Source organism: Myxocyprinus asiaticus, chromosome 21 (assembly GCF_019703515.2).
Source record: "Myxocyprinus asiaticus isolate MX2 ecotype Aquarium Trade chromosome 21, UBuf_Myxa_2, whole genome shotgun sequence".
Classification (NCBI taxonomy): Eukaryota; Metazoa; Chordata; class Actinopteri; order Cypriniformes; family Catostomidae; genus Myxocyprinus; species Myxocyprinus asiaticus.
Genome location: NC_059364.1, coordinates 47,316,693 through 47,343,839, shown reverse-complemented (window position 1 = coordinate 47,343,839; position 27,147 = coordinate 47,316,693). Strand labels below are relative to the sequence as shown.

Sequence of the window (27,147 nt, the reverse complement as noted above, 5' to 3'; positions counted from 1 at the left end):
TGTATATGGTTGAGTGACAATAAAGGGATTTTATTTTATTTGAAACTGTGTCCTACATTTCATTTGTCAAAGGCCAGTGTAAAGAGATGAAATTTCAGATGTGACTTAAAAGTCTTCAATGATCACACTGGGCCGTGACACAAACTGTTTATCTGGAAAGTGAAGATTCAGGAAAACAAAATACACGTCATAATAAAAGCATGTTTCAATATATAAGCTAGATGCCTGATATTACAACTGTATAGTAAAATGTAATATTCACTGTAATAATAATAATAACAATAATACAAATTAAGGAATATATTAGAAGCTGTAGAATAAAAGTTTGGCAAAAAAAATAAAATAAATGCAGTGACATTTTAAAGTTTTCACTTGTTAAAAGTTTTATGCATTAATTGGTTACACACCATTTTGATGATGAAATTAAATTAAACTTTAAAAAATGATCTGTAAAGTTCTGGAAAATAATTAAACTATAATTATTAAAATTATTAAAAAAACTAAACTGTGTTCAATAGCACATTGAAATATTAGCATATTTTTGCATACATTTTGAAATTTCACTGGTATCTCTTCCGACTATTGAAATTTTGGTACTGTGACAACACTAAACCACTCAATTGTGAGCATTGCCACCTTGTGGACCCACAAATTAGTGTTAATAATTCCATGAGCATATTGCACATTCAGAGTACGCTTGGTTAGAAAAATTGGGCCGGACGTGTTCGGTGCTCAAGCACTCAGCTAATGACTAAATTTGCGTCATGTGTCTCATACGCAAACACCTAGCTTTCACATCTGAAGGACTATACTTTGAGATTTACTGTCTGTATATATTTCTCGGCTGGTAAAAAAAAGTACATTCTTTAGGTATGCAGGTGAGTTGTTTGTAGGACTGGGCTGTGTGGCGATGATATAAAGTGTCAATCAACAGAGATTTTGCTATATCGTGTATATTGCGATATGTAAATATCCATGTGGGCAGCGTGACCATATCTATCAGCAGGCATGCTTCACGTGAAACTGAAACCAGGCTTGAGCGGGGTATTTGCACGCGCTGGTTTAACGCCAGATTCACTAAAGGAATTATGCAGATCAGGCAACGGCGCAAACTCGCCCACAAACTCGTAGCTGATTATTTTGATTTTTATTATTATTTTTGATCTGATTTTGCGGGCCGGTTCTGACACCTGAATCATTTTTTTAACATGGTGAGGTGCGCTTTACTACACCGCACATCTGTACATCTCCATCATTTGATGAATTTTTGCTGATGTGATCAAAAGAAAAGTTAAGAAAATGAAGGGGAGCATGTTATTAAAACAGGTGCGACATCTGGGTCACAAAAGCTGACACAGATTAGAAAAAATTAATCTGCAAACTGTTGCGTGACAATAATCACTTGTGGTAATACAAACAATCTGTTTTAACACCTTAAAATGAAGCACGCTAAAGAATATTATGAAAGCCAAAAGATGCACTCCGCATTAATTCCATATTTTTTCCAATCTTTTTTTTTTTGTGTTTTTTTGCAAGAAATTTTTATAAATATATTTACATTTATTTTCTGCAAGACGTGTTATTTTCGTTGTGTATTTTGTACTAAAATGATGTAATATTTTCTTTGTTACTTTTGCTTTGAAAAGATCTTCAGTTTCTTGAGGACATTTTATAATAAATCTGATTAACAACATATCAGACTGAAATGTGGCATAATGTGAAATTGAGTATATGGTAAGGTTGATTTAAAACTGAGTGTTTATTTTATTTGTAATTTTGTCAAGTTCTAAATAAAGATAAAATTATATAAGAGTAATTAGTTTTCATTTAAAAAGTATTTATTTCACTGACTAGGTTTTCCAAAAATAGGCATTATAATATGGTTATTTATTATGCTAACCATTTTTTATTGATTTTCCAGAAGAAAAAAAATTACTACATTGTGATATATATGTGTGTGTGTGTATATATATATATATATATATATATATATATATATAAAATGACTCATATCGAGATTTAAGATTTGGTCATATTGCCTACCCCTAGTTGTATGAATACATTCCCGAACACACATCAACCAGGAAAGTGGGCATTTTTCCATGATGCGAATTTGTGTCTCAATAACAACAACTACAGTTTTTTTTTTTACACCGGTTATGTTAAAAGACCACAATTTAACCACAAGGAACAACTTTCTTGGTATACAAAGCACTTACTGTTGAAAAGAGCGGCCTGACTCATGGTTCTCTGCCATTTTTTTTAATTCAGTGTTTTGATCGGCACGTCTCAGCTCATTTTGCATCATGGGATGGTGCATTATCCATTGGATGCGCACTTCAGAATCTCGCCGGATGTACTAGGTCACCCAGGTATTTCTTGCCTGCTGTTTATGAAAACAGATGATTCTGACATACTACTCAGTCGACTTTTTTTTGGCATACTACAGTATATAGTAGCATATTCGGACACAGCCATTCTTTACCAAATGAGTAAATCATCAGGGTTTAACTGTTCACAGCATTCAGCTCTAGATCGCACACTCAACTCTTGAGATCAATCTTTAGACCTTATTCTTTTGGAAATAAGTGTCTTATGCTGTGCCATATACTTTAAGTGATTGCTCTTGTTCTCTTGACCTATTTTCAAACAGAGGTTTGAAATTGAACCCTGTTCCTCATGTGGATTATGTGTAAAACCTTAGGCTTAGTAGTATTTTTTTAACACCGATATAAAGCCAGCTCACATTGTTCACATATCAGAATGATCGTATTAGATAGGAATTACACTTGGAAAGTTATTACTGAGATGTGGTTTGACTGCTGATGTTACACAAAGTAGATGTAAAATCGAAATTGGCTGTATTTACTTTTTATCTATACATGTTCCTGGTCTTATTGGCTGGCTGATCAGATCACAGACACGGTGCAACAACACCCAGACTCACTTATTATTATTCTTGGAGATTTAACAAGGCAAATCTCACACGTGAACTGCCCAAATACAGACAGCACATTTACATGCCCCACCAGAGACAGAAATACTCTGGATCACTGCTACACAACATTAAACGATGCATATCACTCTGTCCCACGTGCAGCTTTAGGACTCTCTGATCACTGTCTGGTTCATCATCTTCCAACCTACAGGCAGAAACTAAAATCAGTTAAACCTATGGTAAAGGCTGTAAAAAACGGACCAATGAAGTAGAGCTGGAACTACAAGCCTGCTTTGACTGCACTGATTGGAGTGTTTTTGAAGCTGCAGCCACTGACCTGGACAAGCTCACAGATACTGTGACATCATATATCAGTTTCTGTGAGGACATGTGCATTCCTACTAGGACTTATTTAACATACAACAATGACAAACCATGGTTTACAGAAAAAACAGCTTCGTCAGGCCAAAGAGGATGCTTACAGAAGTGGGGATAAAATCTTGTACAATCAGGCCAAATACAGACTGACAAAGGAGATTAAAGTGGCTAAATGAAGCTATTCTGAAAAGCTGAAAAAACAGTTTTCAGCTAACCACCCTGCATCAGTGTGGAGAGGCCTGAAAGACTTTACCAACTACAAGACACCATCGCCCAAGACTGTAGGGAATCAACAACTGGCTAATGACCTGAATGTGTTTTACTGTAGATTTGAAAAGCCCAGTCCTACACCTGCTCCGACCTTCACAGCACACACACATTTACACCTGCTGCCACCACCATCCTCCCTTCTCCTGCTACTCAACATGCACTTAAGATCTGTGAAGAGGATCTCTGGAAACCGAAAATCCTGTGCTGACCAGCTGGCCCCCATCTTCACACAGATCTTCAACAGATCACTGGAGCAGTGTGAAGTTCCCTGCTGCTTCAAACCTCCACCATCATCCCTGTCCCGAAGAAACCCAAAATCACAGGACTTAATGACTACAGACCCATCGCTCTGACGTCTGTGGTCATGAAGTCATTTGAGAGACTGGTGTTGACCCACCTGAAGGACATCACCGAACCCTTTCTGGATCCCTTTCAGGTCTGTGGATGATGCAGTCAATATGGGACTGCATTACATACTTCAACATCTAGACAGACTAGGGACATATGCAAGGATGCTATTTGTTGACTTCAGTTCGGCTTTTAACACCAACAACCCCGCTCTCCTATGGACTAAATTAACCCTGCTCTCTGTTCCCGGCTCTCTGTCAGTGGATCACCAGCTTTCTGACAGACAGGCAGCAGCTAGTGAGAATGGGGAAATTCACCTCCAGCACATGTACTGTCAGCACTGGTGCCCCCCAGGGATGTGTACTCTTCCCACTACTCTTCTCCCTGTACACAAATGACTGCACTGCCATGGACCCCTCGGTTAAGCTCCTGAATTTTGCAGATGACACTACAGTCATCGACCTCATCCAAGATACCGACGAGTCTACATACAGAAAGGTGGTTGAAAAGCTGGCTGTCTGGTTTTTCTGGACTTTAGGAGGAACACCCCAACATCAACCCTGCTCACCATTCTGAACAGCACTGTGGCAGCAGTGGAGTCATTCAGGTACATGGGCACTACCATCTTACGGGACCTAAAGTGGGAGACCCACATAGACTCAATTTTGAAAAAGGCCCAGCAGAGGTTGTACTTCCTTCGCCAGTTGAGGAAGTTCAACCTGCTGCAGGCGCTGCTGATACAGTTCTACCCAGCAGTCATTGAGTCTGTCCTCTGCACTTCTATAACTGTCTGGTTTGTGTGGTGGTGGCGTAGTGGGCTAAAGCACATAACTAGTAATCAGATTCAGATTCAGATCAGGTTGCTGGTTCGATCCCCATTGTGTCCTTGAGTAAGGCATTTAAATCCAGTTTGCTCCGGGGGGATTGTCCCTGTAATAAGTGCACTGTAAGTCACTTTGGATAAAAGCGTCTGCTAAATGCGTAAATGTAAATGGTTCAGCTACCAAGTCATCAGAAGACATCAGAAGACTTCAAAGGATAGTTTGGACTGCTGAGAGGATTATTGGCGCTCCCCTACCCACCCTGCTAGAACTGTATACATCCAGAGTGATGAAAAGGGCTGGTAAAATCACTCACTCTTGACCCCATTCACCCAGCACGCTTCCTGTTCGAACTGTTGGCCTCTGGCTGGCAGTACAGAATACTGAGCACCAGAACAGCCAGGCACAGGAACAGTTTTTTCCCTCAGGCCATCCACCTCATGAACAGTTAAAACTGCCCCCAAGTACTTTCCTTTGGTCAAATCAACCATGTGCAATATGCAATCCATCTATTCCTACTTATATCCATTTTTCATTTATATTCTTTAACATATCCTACCACTTCTTCAATGCATTACATCACCTGCACATAACTGTATATAAATTTGTATATGAAATATTCTAAAAACATTATTGCCCTGTTGTATATTTATCTTTTTTTTTTTTATCTGTTTTTGTTTTGTTTTTTGTCACTATATGTGTATATGTTTAAATGTATATGTTTGTATGTATATACGTTGCATTCTCTTGCACTGGAAGCTTCTGTCGCCATGACAAATTCCTTGTGTAAGCATATTTGGCAATAAAGCTCATTCTGATTCTGGTTATTGTGCACAATTTATTGTTGTACTTTATTCCAAAATAAGTTTCTCTTCTTAATCTTTCATCAAAATGTAACAACTTACTCAGACTCTGAAGCAACTTTCATTTTGGCTGACATCACCAAGCCCTTAAGTGTCATGTGTATTTTGTTGGTTCATGTTTTTCATGTCTTTTATTTTGAAATTCTAGCCATGTCACAGCAACGCCTCAGCCTGCTGCATGCCATGTCACAGCAACGCCTCAGCCTGCTCCATGCCATGTTACAGCAACACCTCAGCCTGCTCCATGCCATGTCACAGCAACGCCTGAGCCTGCTCCATGCCATGTCACAGCAACACCTGAGCCTGCTCCATGCCACGTCACAGCCATGCCTGAGTCCACTCCACACCATGTCATAGCCACATCTGAGCTATTGGACCTGGAGATGGTTCCCGCCCTTGTACCCACCCTATGGACGCTTCCTCAGGATCAGACAAGGGGAACTTCCGATCCTCAGAATTTGCCTAGACCCTCCGAGCCCTTGACTCCGCCTTGGTTCTCCGAGCCCTCCGTTTCACCTTGGCTCTATGTCCCTTTGGCTCCACCGTGGTCCTTCGGCCAATTGGCTTCTCCGGGGTCCCTCAAGCTCTGCCTTGGTCATTAGGTCACCTGGCTCTGCCTGAGCTCTCCAATCCCACAGCTATGCTTAGTCAATCCAAGCCTGTGGCTCCACCGGGGACCTCCTTCCCTACGGATCTGCCTTGGTCCTCAGTCCCTCTGGCTCCGCCTCTGTCCTCCAATCTCCTAGCTCCACCTCGGTCCTCCAAGCCTTGGGCGCTACCTCGGTTCTCCGAACCTCTGGCTCCACCATGGTCCTTCAAGCAGTTGGCTACTCTCCAGGAACCAAGTTCCCTGGTGTTGCCCCTCAAGTCTCTCACGGCCCTGCCTTCCACGGCTCTGCCCCTCAAGCCTCTCAGGCCCCCACTTTCCATTGACTCTGCCAGGCCACGCCCCACACCATGTCTTGCCTAGCCATGCTTCAAGACCCCCCCCCCAGCTCCCTACAGACTTTAGGTTTATGCCATGTTTAATGTGTTTTGTTCATGTGTTGGGTCGTCGGGAGCCGCCCCTTAGTGTGGGGGATATGTCATGTGTATTTTGTTGGTTCATGTTTTTCATGTCTTTTATTTTGAAATTCTAGTTCCTGTTTCATGTCATGTGGTTCCCTTGTCATGCGATTTCTTGTTTCCCTCCATGTTCATGTGTCTTGTTTTCATTGGTTGATTGTCTTATCTTGTTTAGAGTTCTTTGTCTTTATTGGTTATCCTTGTCATGTGTTCTCCCATATTCATGTATTTAACCCTCATGTTTTCCATTGTCAGGTATTGTTGTTGTAACTTTGGTTGTTTGTTCAAGTTTATGTCAAGCTAAGTTCATGTTTGTTTTATTTACATTTGTAGTTAGGGTTTATGGATTACACTTTTGTTAATAAATTTGCACTTGGGTTCTTTACTCCATCGTCTTTGTCATTGCCAGTGCCAGCCCAACATTAAATTAAGTCCCACCTTAATTTTTTTCTCATTGAATGTCCTGTTTCACTCGGACATCTATTGAATATTTTGTCTTTTGCACTCTTTCGTACAATGTTTCATCCTCTCATAGCAACAAGTTATCCAATATTAGATTAACTGAACACTCAGGTTATTTTCATGTACCAGTAGAACAACAACTTTGAATCCTGTCGTTAATTCTGTGCAAAAGTTTCTAGTTAAATTTTTGTCTAACTTCATTGTCCACTGGTGTACATTACAAAATTAAACTTGTCATCAAATGTGTTTCAAACATCATCAAATTATGCTTTTCATCAAATGTTTTTGACAATTTATCATTTCTGTGTCAGGAGGGAATCTGAGCGGAGGAACCACTCGCTAGCACGTCACGCGGACATTCTGGCTGCCGTGGAAACACGTCTGTCCCTGTTAAACATGACCTTCATGAAATATGTGGATTCAAATCTGTGCTGCTTCATTCCTGGAAAGGTACATTTTCATATCTCAGTCAACTCTGAGGAGACTTCTTAAGGTTTTGTCTATTAAATACAATAAAACATAGTAATTGTAGTCAGGAAAATGCTCAATTTTAAAGAAACCCTAAAAAAAAAAACTGTTCCACACTGATTTTTTTTTTAATCTTGTAATGCAAAATATTTAAATATTTACTATGGTACTTTTTATACGTTTATAGACCTGGTTGCCAAAAATAACTTATCATTTCCCTTCATCACAACATCAAAAGAAAGAAATTCATTTTGAAGAGTAATTATTGTGATATGTATGGCTTTGGTATTTGGTAGCGAAATGCATTGGAAGAGTTTATACTGCGAGTTTATAGAGTTCAAAGAGATGGTGTAATTGGAATTGGGCTGGGGATTGTCAGGGATTACACAAAAGGGTATACCGTATTTTCCGGAATATAAATGAAAGTTTTTTTTTTTTTTTCTTTGACTTATTGACATTATTTATACGTAATTAATGTCGGCAGGTCAACACACGCACACCAAAACACATATGCTTATGCACAAACAGATCGTAGTGTAGTATATAGTGTAAATTCATTTTTGTGACAACTGCTGTGCTAAATCAATTACTTGCAGCTTTAAAAGGAAAAAAGAACTTTGCGATCGGAAAATTAAAAAAGTGCATACATATATGCATACACAAGACTGAACAATACTACTTCAGTATATCTGATTATCAACATGTAGTAACAGATGAGATGCACACACATCTGAAGCTCAGGTACTCCACTAATATAACTAAAGACCCTTTCCCACTGCAGGAACTAAAGCCCAATTTAGGTGGTACTTAAGGGGCTACTCGGTTTTCATTAGGCCACACCTACACCTTCAGTCCTGGTACATTTCCCATAGTAATTTTCTGGATGAGAACTAATGAGGAACAGCACATTCAAGGAGACTTTTCCCATGTTGCATTCCCATTCACAAAAGTACCCCCGTAGTGACATCATCTAGTATCTGACGTTGTTGCCACATGCCATTCAATAGCAACAACAAGATCAACAACACTGACGGAGAATGCCAGGATCGGATCTACACTTTTGTTTGGGCAGTTTTATACAAACTTTGGCTGCATCCAAAAACGTAGGCAGCTGCCTAATCAGTTAATGTTTTAACAAACACCCTTTTTTGGATGAATGGGACTCTTAAGAACTGGTCAGAGAAAAGTTTAAAGAGCACCTTATTTCATCCGACCTCCTTATACAGCCTCCAAAGGCAGCATTTTTCAGTTTTCGGACACAGCCTGTGTCTTCAGGTTTCAGTTTAAACTAGGCTCGTGAGCAGTGCATGTAATGCTCCATGCTGCAGCCGGATTGAGAGGAGATCAAACTTCCACATAGCACATGCTGAACTCAGTGGACAATGTATTGAATATGCACTAGAAACCTATATATCAACACGATCTTTTACAATAAAGGCTTTTATGACTCAACATAAAATACTGTACTGAAATACTCATTTACTTAGACGTTTTGATGCAAGCTAACCATGCAGTAACAGGCACGCAATACTTCCCTCATGTAAACTAGATTTCATGACGGTTAGTGTACAGTAGAGTTCAATTACCCACTCTCGATAAGCATCTTATTATTTATATCAGTCATCCCGGAAAACAAATCAATGTAGTAATCCAGAAATCACTTTATTTTCTGTATAGTTACACAGTACAAACAGTACAGATGCGATGAAAACTCAAAGCATGTCTCTTGATAAAGTTACAAACACACACATACACACACACATACACACATGTGAAACAGGTGATCCTCTTTGGATACTTTGTTATTTCTGTTTAGGGAATTGTAAAATTAGCGCAGTTAGTTTTTTTTACAAATGACGGCTGCAGACTCTGAATTTCTTAAAGGTATTTGTATGTCATAGGTGTTTGACCAATCACAGGCTGCAGCACCTCTCACAGTCTGCCACAGTCTCATACCCCAAAAGTACACCCCAAAAGTACCTACTCTGGAGTAGAAGTTTAAAAATAAAATTTTGTTTGTGCAGTGTGCAATTTTGCTTTGTGGCTCTGGAGACATGCTTTGAGTTTTCATCACATAGACATGATTTGATAGTTGAATTAAACTTTAAAACATGGAGGTCAGAAAAAATAAACAAGATTTGGAGAAAAAAATAAACATTTCATAGGGCACTTTATGGAAACATTCAGTTGTTTAAATGTATTATTTACATGAGCCATGTGACGCCATATGAGGTTCGGACGTGTGAACGGTGAGCTCTGCGCACTTTGCTAGTTTCAACACTATTAATGACATAAACCGGTGAGATACACCCTGTCCCATAACTGTTCTAGGAGGACAAAATGTCAAAGAATTCAAATTCCCCAGGCTCTGGAGACATTAAAAGACACTTACGTTCTCAAACTGACACCTCAGAGAAGGCCCCGAGCCAGGGAGTCGATTTGGTCAGAGAAATTAGGGAAATTCGGCGAAAGATGTTGAACATGTCGGCAATGCTGACGAAGGTCATTGCTGACTTGGAGGATTTTGATGTAATACGTCGATCGATCACTGCCATGGAGACTAAATTCTCTGAGGTGGTTACAAGAGTTGGGGATGTCATGAAACGGATCGATTATCTAGAGTCATCGGAGAGGGAATTATCTGCTAATCCGCTAGCGACCAAGGTGGATTTGGAGCATGTCTGGGAGAAGTTGGAGGACATGGAGAACCGGTGCCGGTGGAATAACGTCTGAATCGTCTGAATTCCTGAGGCTGAAGAGGGTCAGGATATGGTGGAATTCCCAGACAGGCTCTTTCCAAATCTGCTTGACATAACAGGCCATAAACTGGAAATCGAGTGAGCTAACAGGGTTCTGGCTCAGCAATCCGCTGAGGGAGACAGGCCCCGATCAATTCTGTCCACATTTCTGAGATCATCCGATAAAGATCTTGTGTTATGCGAGGCGAGAAGTAAAGGAAGGCTTTTTTTGAAGAACCACAGCATTTTCTTAATCCCAGACTTTACGAATTCAACGAGAGAAACATGACCGATTCAAGGAATGCAAGAAACTTTTACATCAATGGAAGGTCGCTTTTGCACTGATGTTCCCAACAAAATTGAGAATAGATGCTAAGGTTGGAAGTAAAACATTCACATGCCCACAGCAAGCGATGTCCTTCATAAAGTCAATGGAGTAAGATATTTTGTGGTACTCACATTGCAGCTGAGTGGACCGACTCACTGAACGTTCACTTGACTGTTCGAGGAAACTGAGCACCTTTTTTTTTTTTTTTTTTTTTTTGTATTGGTTCCACCTAGCGGCTGAAGTTTGTTTTGTGGAGTAACACACCTTCGGGACAGTTTTGTGGATGAATCTGTACGTGCTTTGTGCTTATGCCTCCTATTGGCTGGAGTTTGTTTTGTGGAGTATTTCTTGCAAGACATTGGAGTGATTAAGTCCTTTGTTGCACTCATGTAGCAGCCGAATGGGCCGGCTCACTGAACATTAGTTTGACTCTCCGAGGAAACCAAAAAAAAGGCAGTGGTTAGAGTTTGTTTTGTGGAGTAACACACCTTCGGGACAGTTATGTGGATGAATCTACATTTCTTTGTGTTTATTCCACCTATTATTGTTTTATAGATTATCTTTTGGTGTGTAATGCTGTCTCTCAAAATTTTTATAGAAACACCGGACTTGAGCAATCTGACGGCAAAGTTGTCGCGGGGGCTTTCGTAGGCGTACATGGACTGTTTGAGTTTAAAGGGATGGATGCCAGTTGGCGCTGTCGTGCGTGGGGTTAATGCGCACGTTTTTCTTTTTGTTTAGTTCGGGGTTTGATTGTTGCACTAATGTTAGAATGTGGTCTTTATAATTTGTTTTGGACACACAATCTATTTTTTCTCATATGTCGAAATGTCATGTTAATATGAGTGGATTATCTCTCTCCATGTCGAACGTGAATGGGGTGGGGTGGGGCACCCCATAAAAAGAAGGAAGGTTATTTCTCTTCTTAAGCGTAAGAAATATGATATAGTGTTTCTTCAAGAAACGCATCTTCCCCACAGGAAGCTGAACATTTTTGGAAGATATGAGGTGGACATGTTTTCTTTAGTGCTGGCTCAAGTAAGAGCAGGGGAGTCATTTCACTGATAAGTAAGCATCTACAATTCAAATGTCTCAAACAGATTAAAGATAAATTAAAAAAAAAGAGTCATTAATGTTTTAGCAGAAATTCAACAGAACAACTGTTCTGTTGAGAACAACAAGTTCAGGGGCAAAGTCTTATTTTGGCTAATATTAATGCACCTAACGTTGATGATCAGGGCTTTTTTATAGATCTTGAAGGGATGTTGCAAACCGCTGTTAATTTTGACCCTTTAATAAAAAGATTTTCGAGCGATGTGGGCAGGTGGGCTTCATTACATTTATCTATGATTGGGAAGGTTAATGTTATTAAAATGAATTGTATTCCAAAATTCAACTTCCTGCTACAATCTCTCTCTATAGATGTCCCCCTCTCTTATTTCAAGCAATTTGATTGAGCAAAGTCCTTCATTTGGAATGGTAAACATCCCAGATTACATTTCATTAAGTTGCTTAGGCCGATTGACAAAGGTGGGCTAGGCCTACCCAAGATTTTGTTTTATTATTATGGATTCGGACTCAGACATTTGGCTCATTGCTCACTTCCAACTGTGAGAGACCCTCCCTGGTTTGGTATTGAACAGGAAGTCCTTGCCCCTATTTCACTATTGCAAAGCCTTTATATCAAATTAATCTGAGAAGTTATACCCCGTTATCTTGCATTTGCACTCAGTATGGACAAAAGTGTCCAGAGTGTTTAATTCCGACATTTATTGAAATGTTGCCTCGAGCATATGGCTGAACCCAAAATTATGTTTTAATAAATCCCCTTTCTGCTGGACAGAGTGGATTGTGAGGGAGGTCAATACGCTTGGTGACCTACACTATATTGCCAAAAGTATTCGCTCATCTGCCTTTAGACGCATATGAACTTAAGTGACATCCCATTCTTAATCCATAGGGTTTAATATGACGTCGGCCCACCCTTTGCAGCTATAACAGCTTCAACTCTTCTGGGAAGGCTTTCCACAAGGTTTAGGAGTGTGTTTATGGGAATTTTTGACCATTCTTCCAGAAGCGCATTTGTGAGGTCAGACACTGATGTTGGACGAGAAGGCCTGGCTCACAGTCTTCGCTCTAATTCATCCCAAAAGTGCTCTGTCGGGTTGAGGTCAGGACTCTGTGCAGGCCAGTCAAGTTCTTCCACATCAAACTCGCTCATCCATGTCTTTATGGACCTTGCTTTGTGCACTGGTGCACAGTCATGTTGGAACAGGAAGGGGCCATCCCCAAACTGTTCCCACAAAGTTGGGAGCATGGAATTGTCCAAAATCTCTTGGTATGCTGAAGCATTCAGAGTTCCTTTCACTGGAACTAAGGGGCCAAGCCCAGCTCCTGAAAAACAACCCCACACCATAATCCCCCCTCCAAACTTCACAGTTGGCACAATGCAGTCAGACAAGTACTGTTCTCCTGGCAACCGCCAAACCCAGACTCGTCCATCAGATTGCCAGATGGAGAAGCGTGATTCGTCACTCCAGAGAACGCGTCTCCACTGCTCTAGAGTCCAGTGGCGGCATGCTTTACACCACTGCATCCGATGCTTTGCGTTGCACTTGGTGATGTATGGCTTGGATGCAGCTGCTCGGCCATGGAAACCCATTCCATGAAGCTCTCTACACACTGTTCTTGAGCTAATCTGAAGGCCACATGAACTTTGGAGGTCTGTAGCGATTGACTCTGCAGAAAGTTGGCGACCTCTGCGCACTATGCGCCTCAGCATCCGCTGACCCCGCTCTGTCATTTTACGTGGCCTACCACTTCGTGGCTGAGTTGCTGTCATTCCCAATCGCTTCCACTTTGTGATAATACCACTGACAGTTGACTGTGGAATATTTAGTAGCAAGGAAATTTCACGACTGGACTTGTTGCACAGGTGGCATCCTATCACAGTACCACGCTGGAATTCACTGAGCTCCTGAGAGCGGCCCATTCTTTCACAAATGTTTGTAGAAGCAGTCTGCATGCCTAGGTGCTTCATTTTATACACCTGTGGCCATGGAAGTGATTGGAACACCTGAATTCAATTATTTGGGTGGGTGAGCGAATACTTTTGGCAATATAGTGTATATGAGAGTATTCAGATCCTTTGAAAATTTGGTTCAACATTTTTGGATTCCCAGATATCAGTTCTTTAGGTATTTACAGCTGCGCCACCTAATCTGTACTATTTTTGGGAGTAGCATACACACCCCCTCCCCCCCAAAGCAGCAGATACTCTGGGAGTGGTGATTACTTCTTTTGAAAAAGGTCATGAGGCATCAGTGTATTACTCCCTGCTAATTCAGAGTCTGGGGGACAGAGCTTCAACTTCTATCAAGAGATTATGGTAGAAAGATTTAAACTTGGTATTGGAGGAGGGAGTGTGGGAGCCCTAGGATTCAAAAAAATGTCAAGTCTGCATCTAGAGATGCAAGGGTGCGCCTTATGCAATTCAAGAGTTTACGTAGATTCTATTGGACCCCCTCTAGATTGTATAGGCTTGGTCTTAAAGACACACCCACCTGCTGGCAATGCCAGTCAGAAGATGGAGACACAACCCATATTTTTGGGTGGTGTGTTAAGATCCATGAATTTTGGTTGAAGGTTCAGAGTTTTATGTGTGACGTATTGGGCACTCAAATTTTATTTAGCCCCAGACTCTGTATTTTAGGCGATGGGGCGGTCATCAATATAGGGGATAAACACAAAAAATTGGGTCCTAACCAGTGTTATGGCAGACAGATTGTTCTAAGGGGATGGAAGTCGGCTGGAGCGCCCTCATTTCAAGAGTGGTGCACAGAGATGGGGAAGGTGGCGGCATTCAAGGAAATGTCATGTAGAAGGCTGGGGAACTAGATTCATTTGATAGGAAATGGGGCAGCTATTTGGCATTCTTGGAGGGCTCTCGGGGAGGGGCAGTGGAGAGAGAGAAGTATAGTTTTAAATGTGTATATATATATATATATTATTATTATTTTTTGTGTGTGTGTGAGTGTGTATACTCGTGTGACCACAGGGATGTTTGTTGAGGGTCAGGGTGGGGTTGGGGATCGGGAGGGGTTATAGTGGGGGTTAAATTTTGATACTGTGAATATGTTTTGCTTTTCTTTGTTAAATGTTCGAATCAATAAAAAAATGTTAATCAGAAAAAAATACTATTTACATAGATTTTTAACTATATAAATAGCCAAAAAAAAAAAAGTCTATTCAATGGCATATCCATTTTTGTTGTGGTATCGAAATTTGTATTGAGAATCGTGAAATTTTACTAATATTGGTACCGACTACTGAAATTTTGGTGTTGTGACAACCCTAATCAATACCCATCCCTAGTGTAGTCCTTCATTTTTGACTATGCAAATCAAATATTAATTTTTAACCGAATGCGTAGTCTACGCCGTAGCCTCATGTGCACCTTTCCAAAAATGTAAATTTGCATCACGTCTACGCAGACCACAGCAGCTGTTGTGATCGGTCCACTTTTCAAACAGAGACTCTCCACTAGGATGATTAAAAAAAGATATCTGAGGTAGACTGACTATACAATAATTTTGTAGTAATTAAAGTCATTTTGAAGGGCATGTCACAGTAAAGAAGCCTTTCTTGTGTATATGCAAAAGCACAAGAGATTATGCGAAAGTCCATTAAGCCTGGCGTGCACAAAGGCCTGAAGTAGTGAATGCAAATCACAAGTATTTGGATCAAGAAAACATGTGGCAGAATTGATGGGAAGCACTGCAGGCAGAGATAAATGAGAGTCAAAAATCAAATCACTTTGTCACACAACCATATACACAAGTGCAACAGTGGGTGAAAGTCTTGGGTGCAGTTTCGAGCAACATAGCGGTCATGACAGTGATGAGACATATACAGTTTACAATAAACATCAGATTTACACAACACAATTTACATATCTAATATACACAATTACACAACACAATATACAAATAATAATATACAATGTACAGTATACAATAAACACAATATAGAATACACATACAATATAGAATACACAGTATACAACAAAAATAGAATGTATAAAATATACAGTATGTTGTATTGTGCTGTATTGACATTCAGGCTGTTGGTTGATAGTCAGTTGCCATTGTGGTGTTAAGAGAAAATATATTTATAACAGTCCAGTGTGAGATATAAGATTATAAGATTAATAAAGGGCAGTGCTGATGTATTTTGATCATGAGATCAAGAGTTCAAAAGTCTGATTGCTTGGGGGAAGAAACTGTCATGATGTCCGCTGGTGCGGGTCCTGATGCTGTGATACCACCTGCCTGATGGTAGCAGTGAGAGCAGCCCATGGCTCAGGTGGCTGGAGTCTCTGATGATCCTCCAAGCTTTTTTCACACACCGCCTGGTATATATGTCCTGCAGGGAGGGAAGCTCACCTCAGATGATGTGTCTGGCAGTTCGCACTACCCTTTGCAGGGCTTTGCGGTTGAGGGCGTTGCTGTTGCCGTACCAGGCAGTGATGCAGCCAGTCAGGATGCTCTCTACAGTGCTGGTGTAGAATCGAGTGAGGATGTGGTGGTTCATTCCAAACTTCCTCAGCCGTCTCAGGAAGAAGAGGTGCTGGTGAACCTTCTTCACAATGGCATCAGTGTGGACGGACATCTATGCACTAACTGATGAAACATGTTACGCTATCAGCGTATACCTCGATGTAGTCATCAAAGGTGGACTGGAACAGCTCCCAGTCCACGTGATCAAAACAGTCTTGTAGCACAGAATCTGATTGGTCTGACCAGCACTGGATCGTTCTGAGGGTGGGTGCTTCCTGTTTCAGTTTCTGCCTGTAAGAGTGGTCCGATTTGCCAAATGGTGGGCGGGGGAAGGATTTGTAGGCATCCCGGAAGAAAGAGTAGCAGTGGTCCAAAACCCGGTCCGCTTGTGTGTTGAAACTGATGTGTTGGTAGTATTTCGGTGCGATTTGATTTTAAATTGGCTTTGTTAAAGTCCCCGGTCACAATGAATGCGGCCTCAGGGTGCACGGTTTCCTGCTCACTTATACTCCCATACAGTTCCTTGAGTGCCTAGTGTGTGTCGGCTTGTGGTGGGATGTAAACTGCTGTGATAATGACCGCTGTGAATTCCCTCGGTAGCCAGAATGGTCGACACAAAAGCATGAGAAATTCCAGATCAGGAGAGCAGAAAGACTTGATAGAATGTACGTTCCTCTGATCACTCCAGGATTTGTTGATCATAAAACATACACCACCACCTCTGCTTTTTACCTGAGAGGTCTTTCGCTCTATCCGCTCTGTGCACGGAGAACCCCGCGGGTTCAATGGCTGAGTCTGGAATCTCTGCAGACATCCAAGTTTCTGTAAGGCAGATAATGCAGCAGTCTGGAAAGAGATCAGCTCGCAGAGCTTGTTGTCCAGAGACTGAACATTTGCCAGTAGAATACTGGGTAGCAGGGGACAATTTGCACGACATCTTAGTCTGATGTGAACGCCGGCTCTCCTTCCCCTTTTCCAGCTGCGTTCCTGCGGCTGGGCTGCCCAGACAAAGGGCTCCGCTGGCGTGTTTGTAAACAGCGGGTCGGCATTGAGGAATTTAAAGTCCAGTTTTCGGTGTGCTATTGCAGAACCAGTGTCCAAAAGTGTTTGTCTATCGTAGACGATAAGGCAGACAACATCCAAGACAAAAAACATAAGAACTGTAGACAAAAAAACAAAAAACTGCAATGTTGGGTTGGAGCTCGCAACGCAGCAGCCATACCACCATCTTGAACCTTCTATGTGTTCTAAAATAGAACACATAGGAGTGACTAAAATAGATGGATTTATGGATATTAATGTATAAGCATGTTACCAATATTTTGTCAGAATCATAGCTTTTGTCACAAATGGAAGTGGTAGCAAAAAGACCAGTGGAAGGAATAACCTAAACATTCATACAACTGTATTTATCTGTTTTACAGCCATAAACTAAGCTACCTAAAGCCCCATTCACACCGTCAGAGACATTATCATTTGCTGGCGCTAGTACCTGTACTGTATGTCGCTAGTAGCCGTTTCTACTAGAGGTAAACCGATATATCAGTTTTACCGATTAATTGGTGCCGATAGTTGCTTTTTGGAAAAAATCTGTGCCAATAATTGCTGATAGTTTTTTCATAATTTCATATTTCTTTTAAATAAGTCACCATGTTTCTAGCTTGTTTATACTTAAACACCAAAATACAAAGAAACGTAATTTTTTGTGGTTAGTACTGGGATATTGGCTGAACAATAAACCGCATCAGGGATTTTATTAATTTTGGACTCTCTGTGCCCACCATATTAAGAAAAGAATAAGATTTTTTTTTTAATTCTATAAATCAATTTTAAAAACTGTCAGCAAGGGCTGCACAATTAATCGAAATAAAATCAAAATCGCAATATGATATCGTGTGATTATTAAATCACAAAGGGCTGCAGTTTAATGAAATAAATAGTCTTCTCACTTCAAAGTTTATTTGCACTGCTGTCCAGTCTATATGAAGTTAGAGCGTTATTACAGCGTGTTCAGAGCGGTTCTGTGCTCCACAACTCCATCTCATGCTTAGAGTAACAGAAGTGCTCAGAGTTCGGTTCCTTTCAGAGTTGCCAAGTCCACTTAAAATACGCGACTTTGGGCTTCTTCTTTTTTCAAGTCGCTTAAAAAAATCACGGGTTACGTTTTTTTTTTGGGCTTGTTTTAAAAAATATGGTTGCTTGTTAGGAAAATCTGTTTTCTCCAATGCATTGATTGACACTGTCTGCTCACAGCCTCACAATAATATCAGTGCTGTAGATATTCGCCCTCCCACAAATCCCCACGTGGACCTATCCTGCCCTCTCCTCCCCCTCATTGGAGAAAAATCACGTTGTATCCGAGCAGCATGCATAAACTGCCGCCGGTATCCTCTCTTCTCTAGCTTCTCCAAGACTTTCTACCCTGTCACTATACAAGAACTGTAATATGGTGATTTTCTGCATATTTCATCTTATTCTGGAAAGTAGCCGTTCATTCAGGTACAAGGGAACCGTCTGAACACTTTTAACCACTGATCAAACTTCACTTGTTTTTAAGGTAGGCAATGTTTTAACTGTGCCAAAAATTAACACAATGTAGTTTGACACATATTTCGGGATATCTTGTTTACTTGCTACTATATGTCTAAAACAAACTTTTTAAATACCTTAGAAAGTTGCAGTGCTCGGGGCAAAAATTCCACCAAATTTGACAAAAATATCCTCAAAATTCAAAATATGGGGGCAAAAAATGTCCACGCAACGAGTTCCCATGTTTTAATAATAATATCTGATATAGTTACAATTACATACATTGCGATCTTCTTTTGACCGTTCACTGAAACATTTTTCCCGCTGTCCGGTTCCTCACACCATCTCGTGCACAGACGGGCTCTCCCTTCTATCAATCCACATCAGTTCGGTATTATACTCATGTGTTAAATTCCATAACTGTTTGCCCCTCTTGTTCAAAATAAACTGTCCTAGTGGGTAACACTCTCACTCAAGGTGCTGAACTGTACTTCCCTGCCCTGTGCCTAAAAAAAACCTCACCCACTAGAGGCCAGAAGTGCACAAGGGATGGATATTATATAAAGTATGAGAAATCACAAAACATAATGTAACCAAATGCTACAATTTACTTAATAATGTCTCAATATGTTAAATAACCATAATGTTAATTAAGACTTTATTATTACAGCTATAATGCATTTACAGAACAACCATTTTTAGTGTTTGAATCAATCATATCTCTCACTAAACACTGTGTGAAATGTGTATTTCTGCCTTCAGTTGGCATGTAGGAGTTGATAATAGTTTGCTTAATAATCTCATTCCATATCTGGATAATTGCTGCAGTATCATAGAGGATAAATTTCCTCTATGATATTGCATTATATTAGTTTTGTACATTGTTAACTTAATAGCCAAAATACTTGGACATACGTGAATGAGATTAAACCTGAAATAGGAATGTTTCAGTCACAATGCACATTAAGTAGTTTAGAGACGATTTAGAGACATTTAGAATGATACAATTGGCTATTTCTATTTAAATAAATGTTGTGGTCTTAACTTTCTGTTTGTCCAAGAATCCTTTTGCAGCAATGCAGGTCTTTGGCATTTAGAAGTTGCTAGTTTAGGACCTGTGAGGAGTCTGTTTCTCAAACTAGAGACTGTGATTTACTTGACTTTTTGTTGTGCATTTGGCCATCCACTTCCTCTCTATCCTGGTTAGAGATTCTTTTTTCAAAACATTAATGCATGGAATAACCTTCATTTCTCTGAAAAATAGAATTTCAGGAGAAATGTGTTTCTTTTTGCCTATTTTTAAAATCAAAATTTGTCTTGCAAGTGTAAAGAAACTTGTAAGAACCTCAGCAAATGTGGAAAAAACCCATTGTATTGTGATTTCCCCATGGTAGCGCAACCATTTTCAATCATTCTAATAATAAGAAAATTTTCTGAGTAACAAATTAGCACTTTAGAATGCTTTTGTAATAAATGGGTGGCACAGTGTTTGTTTGCCATCACAGGTAAAGAAAAAAATGAATAAATACCACTTAAAACAATTATTTCAAACCGTAATAATAATTTGCAATTAATGATTTTGGCAGTATTTGTGATCATCTTTGGTGAAAGGATGCATCAATTTCTTTCAAGAACAAAAATGTCTTTGTGTTCTAAAAATTAAAGCATATATACTATATATAATATAATTTTCATAAAGTAACTTGTAACATAATTGTAGTTTTTCGGCAAACTACTTATTTACTCTTACTTGAGTCATAATATTTCTGAGTACTCAAGTGAATTTCTTCAGTAGCAGTACTTTTACTTAAGTTAAAAAAAATCAGTACTCTTTCCATCACTGCATAACAGGCTTTAATAATATTGGGCTTGTTTTGGGCTAATTTTTGAAGCTGTGGTTGCTTATTTGTTTTGCGAGAGTTGGCAACACTGTTCCGTTTGCTTATGTGCACTAAGTGCTTTATTTTCACTAAACCGGCACGTCCTGCGTGAAGTGGTTTTTATTATTATCTGTGGTAGCAGCATCTCAGTCTCCGCCAGGCACAGGTATCATAATAATAATAATGCAGAAAACAAGATGGGGTACAATACAACATCTTTATTTAATGATTGCTGAGCAAACAACATTAACAGTAGCATCTGTAGAGTCCAGAAACATGCAATATTCCTCCATACTCCTGTCATTCGTTTCTCACGAGAGAGCATGTCGCCCTTATTACACTCCCAGCAGCAACAAGTGAAAGCAGAACTAATATTACCAACATCCAACAAAATGAAAAGAAAGGAACGTACATATAATAAATGGTAAATGGTCTGCACTTATATAGCGCCTTTTTTAAACTTAGCGGTTCTACAAAGTGCTTTACACTGTCTCATTCACACACACATTCACACACCAATAACAGCAGAGCTGCCATGCAAGGCGCTAGCCTTGAAATGGTGACAAACTAGCCAAAACTTTCATTTAAAGTTAAATTACACCAATGGGTTATCAGTTCAACTTCAGTTTGACATTAAGCCTCATTAAGCATCTTATATACAGGAGTAGAGCATAGATTGTATAAGCCTACTTGTTTTTAAAGGTGCTATATATAAGATTGACAACAAGCGTTTGAAATGGGTACTGCAGTCCAAATTCAAAATATTGGAGAGGTGTCTGCCCCACCCCAGACTCGAAGCTCATGCGGGTTGCCAGAATGTTGACACGCAAATTAGCCAACTCAGCATCCATTTTAAAGGATTTCTGGCCTTTAAGCTGTCTCCATCTTCCAAAGGCATCTCCAATATTTTTCCTTGTTTTACTACGCCTCTGGTCATGGTGGTGTTTAGATGGTTGGCTTTTTAGGTCAGGTGGAATACATACACAGAAATTCCAGCCCAGAATGGAAACTTGAAAGTAGAATATACTGGCTGTAGCATTGTTATTGTAGAAGCCAGTATTTCAACTTAGCATGTTTCCTAATTCTCTAATGACATATTATGGTCATTTTATGATTTAGTACAGTATAAATATTACATATAGCACTTTTAAGGCCTAGAGTAAAGAGTAAAATTGATTATTTTTGTTTATTCAACCAACCAACAGTATTTTTGACAAAACAGGTACACGGTGGATGGGTACAATTCGAATATGGAGACAGTGTTTTTCTTTATTTCACTATTTATATATTTATTTGTTTATGAGTGAATTGAAAAAAGGTCTTAGTTTGGTTCTTTTCAAGAGTTGAGTCTTCTTAAAAAGAACAAAACTGAGACTTTTTTTTTTCAATGTAAAAACCCCAGTAGCCTTTTAGCAGTTCAATATGTGAAAAACATTACCATTTTTTTGGTAAACCATCATAATCGCAGTTCAAATCGCAATATTTTTCAAAATAATCGTAATATGCTTTTTATGTAAATTATGCAGCCCTACTATCGGCCAATTAATTGGTCACCGGCCTTTCCCACTACCTTAGTTATTGGGATCGGCAAAATCCACTATCAGTCGACCTCTAGTTCCTACTGCTGTCTAATGTTATTGTCCGGCTGACGACCGTTTCTAACACCATTTTAATTTGATAAGTAATCCGTTTTTTTGCCACTAAAAATGAAGATATTTAGAGGGGAAAGTGCTCTTTTATAAACTCGTATAAACGCATGCTTTTTTAATACACTGGTGGCCAAAAGTTTGGAATAATGTAGAGATTTTGCTGTTTCAGAAGGAAATTGGTAGTTTAATTCACCAAAGTGGCATTCAACTGATCACAAATTATAGTCAGGACATTACTGATGTAAAAAACAGCACCATCACTGCTTGAAAAAAAGTCATTTTGATCAAATCTAGACAGGCCCCATTTCCAGCAGCCATCACCCCAACACCTTATCCTTGAGTAATCATGATAAATTGATCATTTGATACTAGAAAATCACTTTCCATTATATCAAACACAGGTGAAAGCTATTTGGTTCTTTAAATGAAGCTTAACATTGTCTTTGTGTTTGTTTTTGAGTTGCCACAGTATGCAATAGACTGGCATGTCTTAAGGTCAATATTAGGTCAGAAATGGCAAAAAAAGAAACGGCTTTCTCTAGAAACTCATCAGTCAATCATTGTTTTGAGGAATGAAGTCTATACAATGCTTGAAATTGCCAAAAAAAACTGAAGATTTCACACAATGGTGTATACTACAGTCTTCAAAGATAAAGGACAACTGGCTCTAACAAGGACAGAAAGAGATGTGGAAGGCCAGATGTACAACTAAACAAGAGGATAAGTACATCAGAGTCTCTAGTTTGAGAAATAGACGCCTCACATGTCCTCAGCTGACAGCTTCATTGAATTCTACCCACTCAACACCAGTTTCATGTACAACAGTAAAGAGAAGACTCAGTGGTGCAGGACTTATGGGAAGAATTGCAAAAAACAAACAAAAAAAAAAAACACTTTTGAAACAGAAAAACAAAAAGAAATGGTTAGAGTGGGCAAAGAAACACAGACATTGGACAACAGATAACTGGAAAAGAGTGTTATGGATCTTAACCCCATTGAGCTTTTGTGGGATCAGCTAGACTGTAAGGTGCGTGAGAAGTGCCCGACAAGACAGCCACATCTATGGCAAGTGCTACAGGAAGTGTGGAGTGAAATGTCACCTGAGTATCTGGACAAACTGACAGCTAGAATGCCAAGGATCTGCAAAGCTGTCATTGCTGCACGTGGAGGATTTTTTGAACTCTTTGAAGTAGTTTAAATTTCAAATTGTAATAGTAATTGTTCACATTATTAATGTCCTGACTATACATTGTGATCAGTTGAATGCCACGTTGGTGAATAAAAATACCAATTTCTTTCCATAAGAGCAAAATCTGTACATTATTCCATACTTTTGGCCGCTGGTGTATGTCCATGTGTGTGGCTGCAGACAAATGATATAGAACAGTGAAACTGCTCACAGAAACTTTAACTGCTCCTCCATCTTGCACTCAACTCCAGTATCTCACAAGAGATGTATGACGTGAGCTCCACCATCTTAACTCCCATTGGTAGTCGATGGTGAATGTGGCTCGTCATTTGCATAATGTTAAACTTTTCTCAGCTTTGTATTTGTTTGCAACATCCACATCTAGTCACTAACAGTCAGTGTTTTAAGAGTGAGTTCAGTAGAAACAGAAATCGCAGTCTAAAACTAATTATTTGTCACGCTATTGTACATATGACATGTGAAGAACTCCTGTTAACCTTCATATTTATACTCCCAATTATACAAGCTATTTATAACATAATATGGTTATCAATCCCTAACACTGACTGTAAACAGCCTTAGACAAAGAAAACAAGCAGCCAAAGTGAATTGATTCACTTTTTCCTTTTAAAGGGAGGAAACATTTATTTTTTAAGCATTTTTACAATCAAATGTAGACATACTGCAGAGATAAATCACTTTGAACATAATTTTTTCAGAACAAAATTAGTAACTTTTCGAGATCCACATACAGTAATTTCATGGTTTTATCCTCTCCCGTCTGTCTCCTCTAGGTAATTGATGAGATTTACCGTGTTTTGCGGTATGTCAACTCCACACGTGCACCGCAGAGAGCTCATGAGGTGCTTCAAGAGCTGCGAGACATCTCGTCCATGGCCATGGAGTACTTTGATGAAAAGATCGTCCCTATCCTGAAGAAGAGGCTTCCAGGTGCAGATCTCTCGGGTCGTCTGATAGGATCTGCTCCGGGTAAGACCAGGGGTTTTCTTTTAATTAAACAGTGAGTTATAATGTTTAAAATATATTTTCTGCTGAATGTACAGAATTAGTGGCAAGAAAACAGATTCCTTGTCAAATTAGAGCGATATCTTGGTTTTACAGACAATATATCTTATCTTTACTTGATTGCATTATTATTGAATGGCATAGTTGCAGCGCAAAATAAACGCTGATATGAGATGACCATATTTGTTTTCCATTTGTCAGGCACCTACTTTTCTTGGCTAATAATCCTGACCATACCTTCCTTCAGGAGATGCAAGTTTATATAGTTTTATTGCATGTGTGTAGTCATTTTAAATCTAATTGCTTTATCTCATGTCGCAGTTGCTGGTCCCTCCACCTCTCTAACCACCATGTCTCTGTTGGCCAAAAACACTCCGTCACGCTCAGAGATGACGAAGGTGCAGCAGCAGGTGAAGGTAAACAGCGCGTCCATGACGGTATTGCGGCGGGAGATGCAGGAGGTGCGTGTGAAGCAGCTGGAGCAGCAGAAGCAGCTTCAGGACCAGGAGCAGAAGCTGCTGGAGCAGTCACAGGTGATTGGAGAGCAGAACACACGGCTGGCCGAACTCGAGCACAAGCTTAGAGAACTGATGGACAGTGCAGTCGGCGCTGGAGCCCCTGCCGTCGCCTCTGGCTCCTCCACCCCTGCGGCCACCGCGAGCACTGCCTCTGCTGTGCCCCTGCCCCCCTCCATGGCCAGCGGCCCTGAAGGTGAGAGCGACCCGTCTGCAAAACGCAAGCGCTCGGACATCCCTCGTCACTCCAAACGCCTGCGTAGCAAAAAATAGGACATTTCTATATATACTTTTTTTCGTTTTGCTTTATTCAAGCTATATCTTTTTTTTTTTCACCTGTCCAATGATGACACGAGTATCACATGGAGATGAAAAATACATGGGAAATTGTAAACAAGAGGGGTATCTGTTGTTGTTTTATCAGTTCTTGGTTTCCCTCATATCAGACATGTGTTATTACACTAATATGCTTGAGCCCCATTGCTTGACTTGGATTTCAAAAGGTTTTGCATCTGCCTTGAGCAACATTTGCCTTTCATGTTTACCTAACCGTTATGCCAGTGAGCTGTTAATTTACCCAAGGAAACATCATTGAATGTACAAAAGCTTTACTTTTCAGATTAACAAGCTTTAGTCAGTCAACCACAAGAACTCTGGACACGCCTCCATACTGATGGCACTGAAGACTCTGCAATACGGACATACATGTAGCTTCTTTGGCGCTTGGCAGAAGTTGTAACCTTAAATCTGTACAACAATGTTTAAAAAGTAATAATTAGATTCCCTCTTGAAATGGAGAACACAAAGTGTCTGACACCTGACTACTAAGTTATATAATATTAACAGTAAATGTCAGTTTTGTTATATGTTCTAAGAGTGAAATATTTCTTTGGAGATGTGCCTCGACAGTATGAGAATGGTCCGCAGATCTCTGCAGCTGTAGCATACATGATTGTATTGTTTGTCTAAAAGAACATCCGTCACTGAGGTCTTGTAGGTGTCAATGCAATGTTGTACCTGCCACTGTTTGTAGGTTTATAATTTACTGCAAATAGATCTGTGTCAGTGCAATAAAAATTGTGGAAATCCTTGTTCCTAGGAAAAAAAAACAAAAAAACAAAATATATATATATATATATATATATATATATATATTGATATATCTATATATTGATATATCTATATATATATATTGATGTTGCAATTCATTTATACCTTGAACATTTTTTTATTTTTTTTTTAATCAGTTTTTTGGTTATGCCAAAAAAATTGTTAGCATGATACAGCACTACAGCAGTTGTGCAACTTTAAAAAAAGATCATGTGGTAGTAATTCAGTGCAACATGAATTAAATGGGGAAAACAGTTTGAGAAATTAAATTGGAGGGACTCCTTTCAAATCAAAGAGGGCATTGCATTGCCCGATGCACAGAAGATAACGTATAAGCAAATAAAACTGCTATGCTTCTGTTTGCGATTGTCACCAGTGATGTCTCATAGTAACCAAATTGATAAACAATGCTGCAATACTATATGTTGTATAGGTATACAATTATAAAAAGACAGTATAATTTACCGTATTTTGAACACCTGTCCATGCAAACATTTGCTAATCAGGCTTTATCATGTAATGTAGGAACTTTGACTTATTGATTGATATTTAATAAAAGTTAATGTTTATCATTAACTTTGTACATCTTTCTGGGTACCGACGTGTTTGCGTGACATATTTTTTTGTATAGCACTTTTCACAACACGCATTGTTTCAAAACAGCTATAAAGAAAATTATACTGTAACATAAAATCCTTGTGCATTAGGCAAGACCATAGCTGGGTCTGGCAGTCTCTGTTAACCTCAGGATATGTATAGCTGAAACAAATAGAATAATAGCGTGGAAGCCATTCACTTTAAAGCAGAGTTGTAGAATATGACAAGTGTTTCCGGTTCCAGCAGACCAGACTAATGCAGCATAATGAGTTGAGGGATAAATTAGGTGTATGCCTGGCTGAAAAAATGATTCTTTAGTCTAGAATTAAACTGAGAGTGTGTCTGACTCCCGAACAATGCTAGGATGTCTATTCCATAGTTTAGGAGCCAGAGAGGAAAAGGATCTACCTCATTT

At 39.6% G+C, this 27,147-nt stretch overlaps 1 protein-coding gene across 1 annotated transcript in view; it reads left to right on the top strand.

Annotated features, from left to right (window-relative positions):
- LOC127411748 (F-box only protein 28-like) overlaps positions 1 to 26,699 on the top strand; it is a 30,264-nt gene extending 3,565 nt beyond the window's left edge. The window contains exons 3-5 of the mRNA XM_051647481.1: positions 7,457 to 7,595; positions 24,279 to 24,474; positions 24,832 to 26,699. Of these exons, the coding sequence (XP_051503441.1) occupies positions 7,457 to 7,595; positions 24,279 to 24,474; positions 24,832 to 25,298 (802 nt within the window). The 3' untranslated portion in view covers positions 25,299 to 26,699. The remainder of the gene's footprint in view (positions 1 to 7,456; positions 7,596 to 24,278; positions 24,475 to 24,831) is intronic.
- Positions 26,700 to 27,147: the final 448 nt, after the last annotated feature.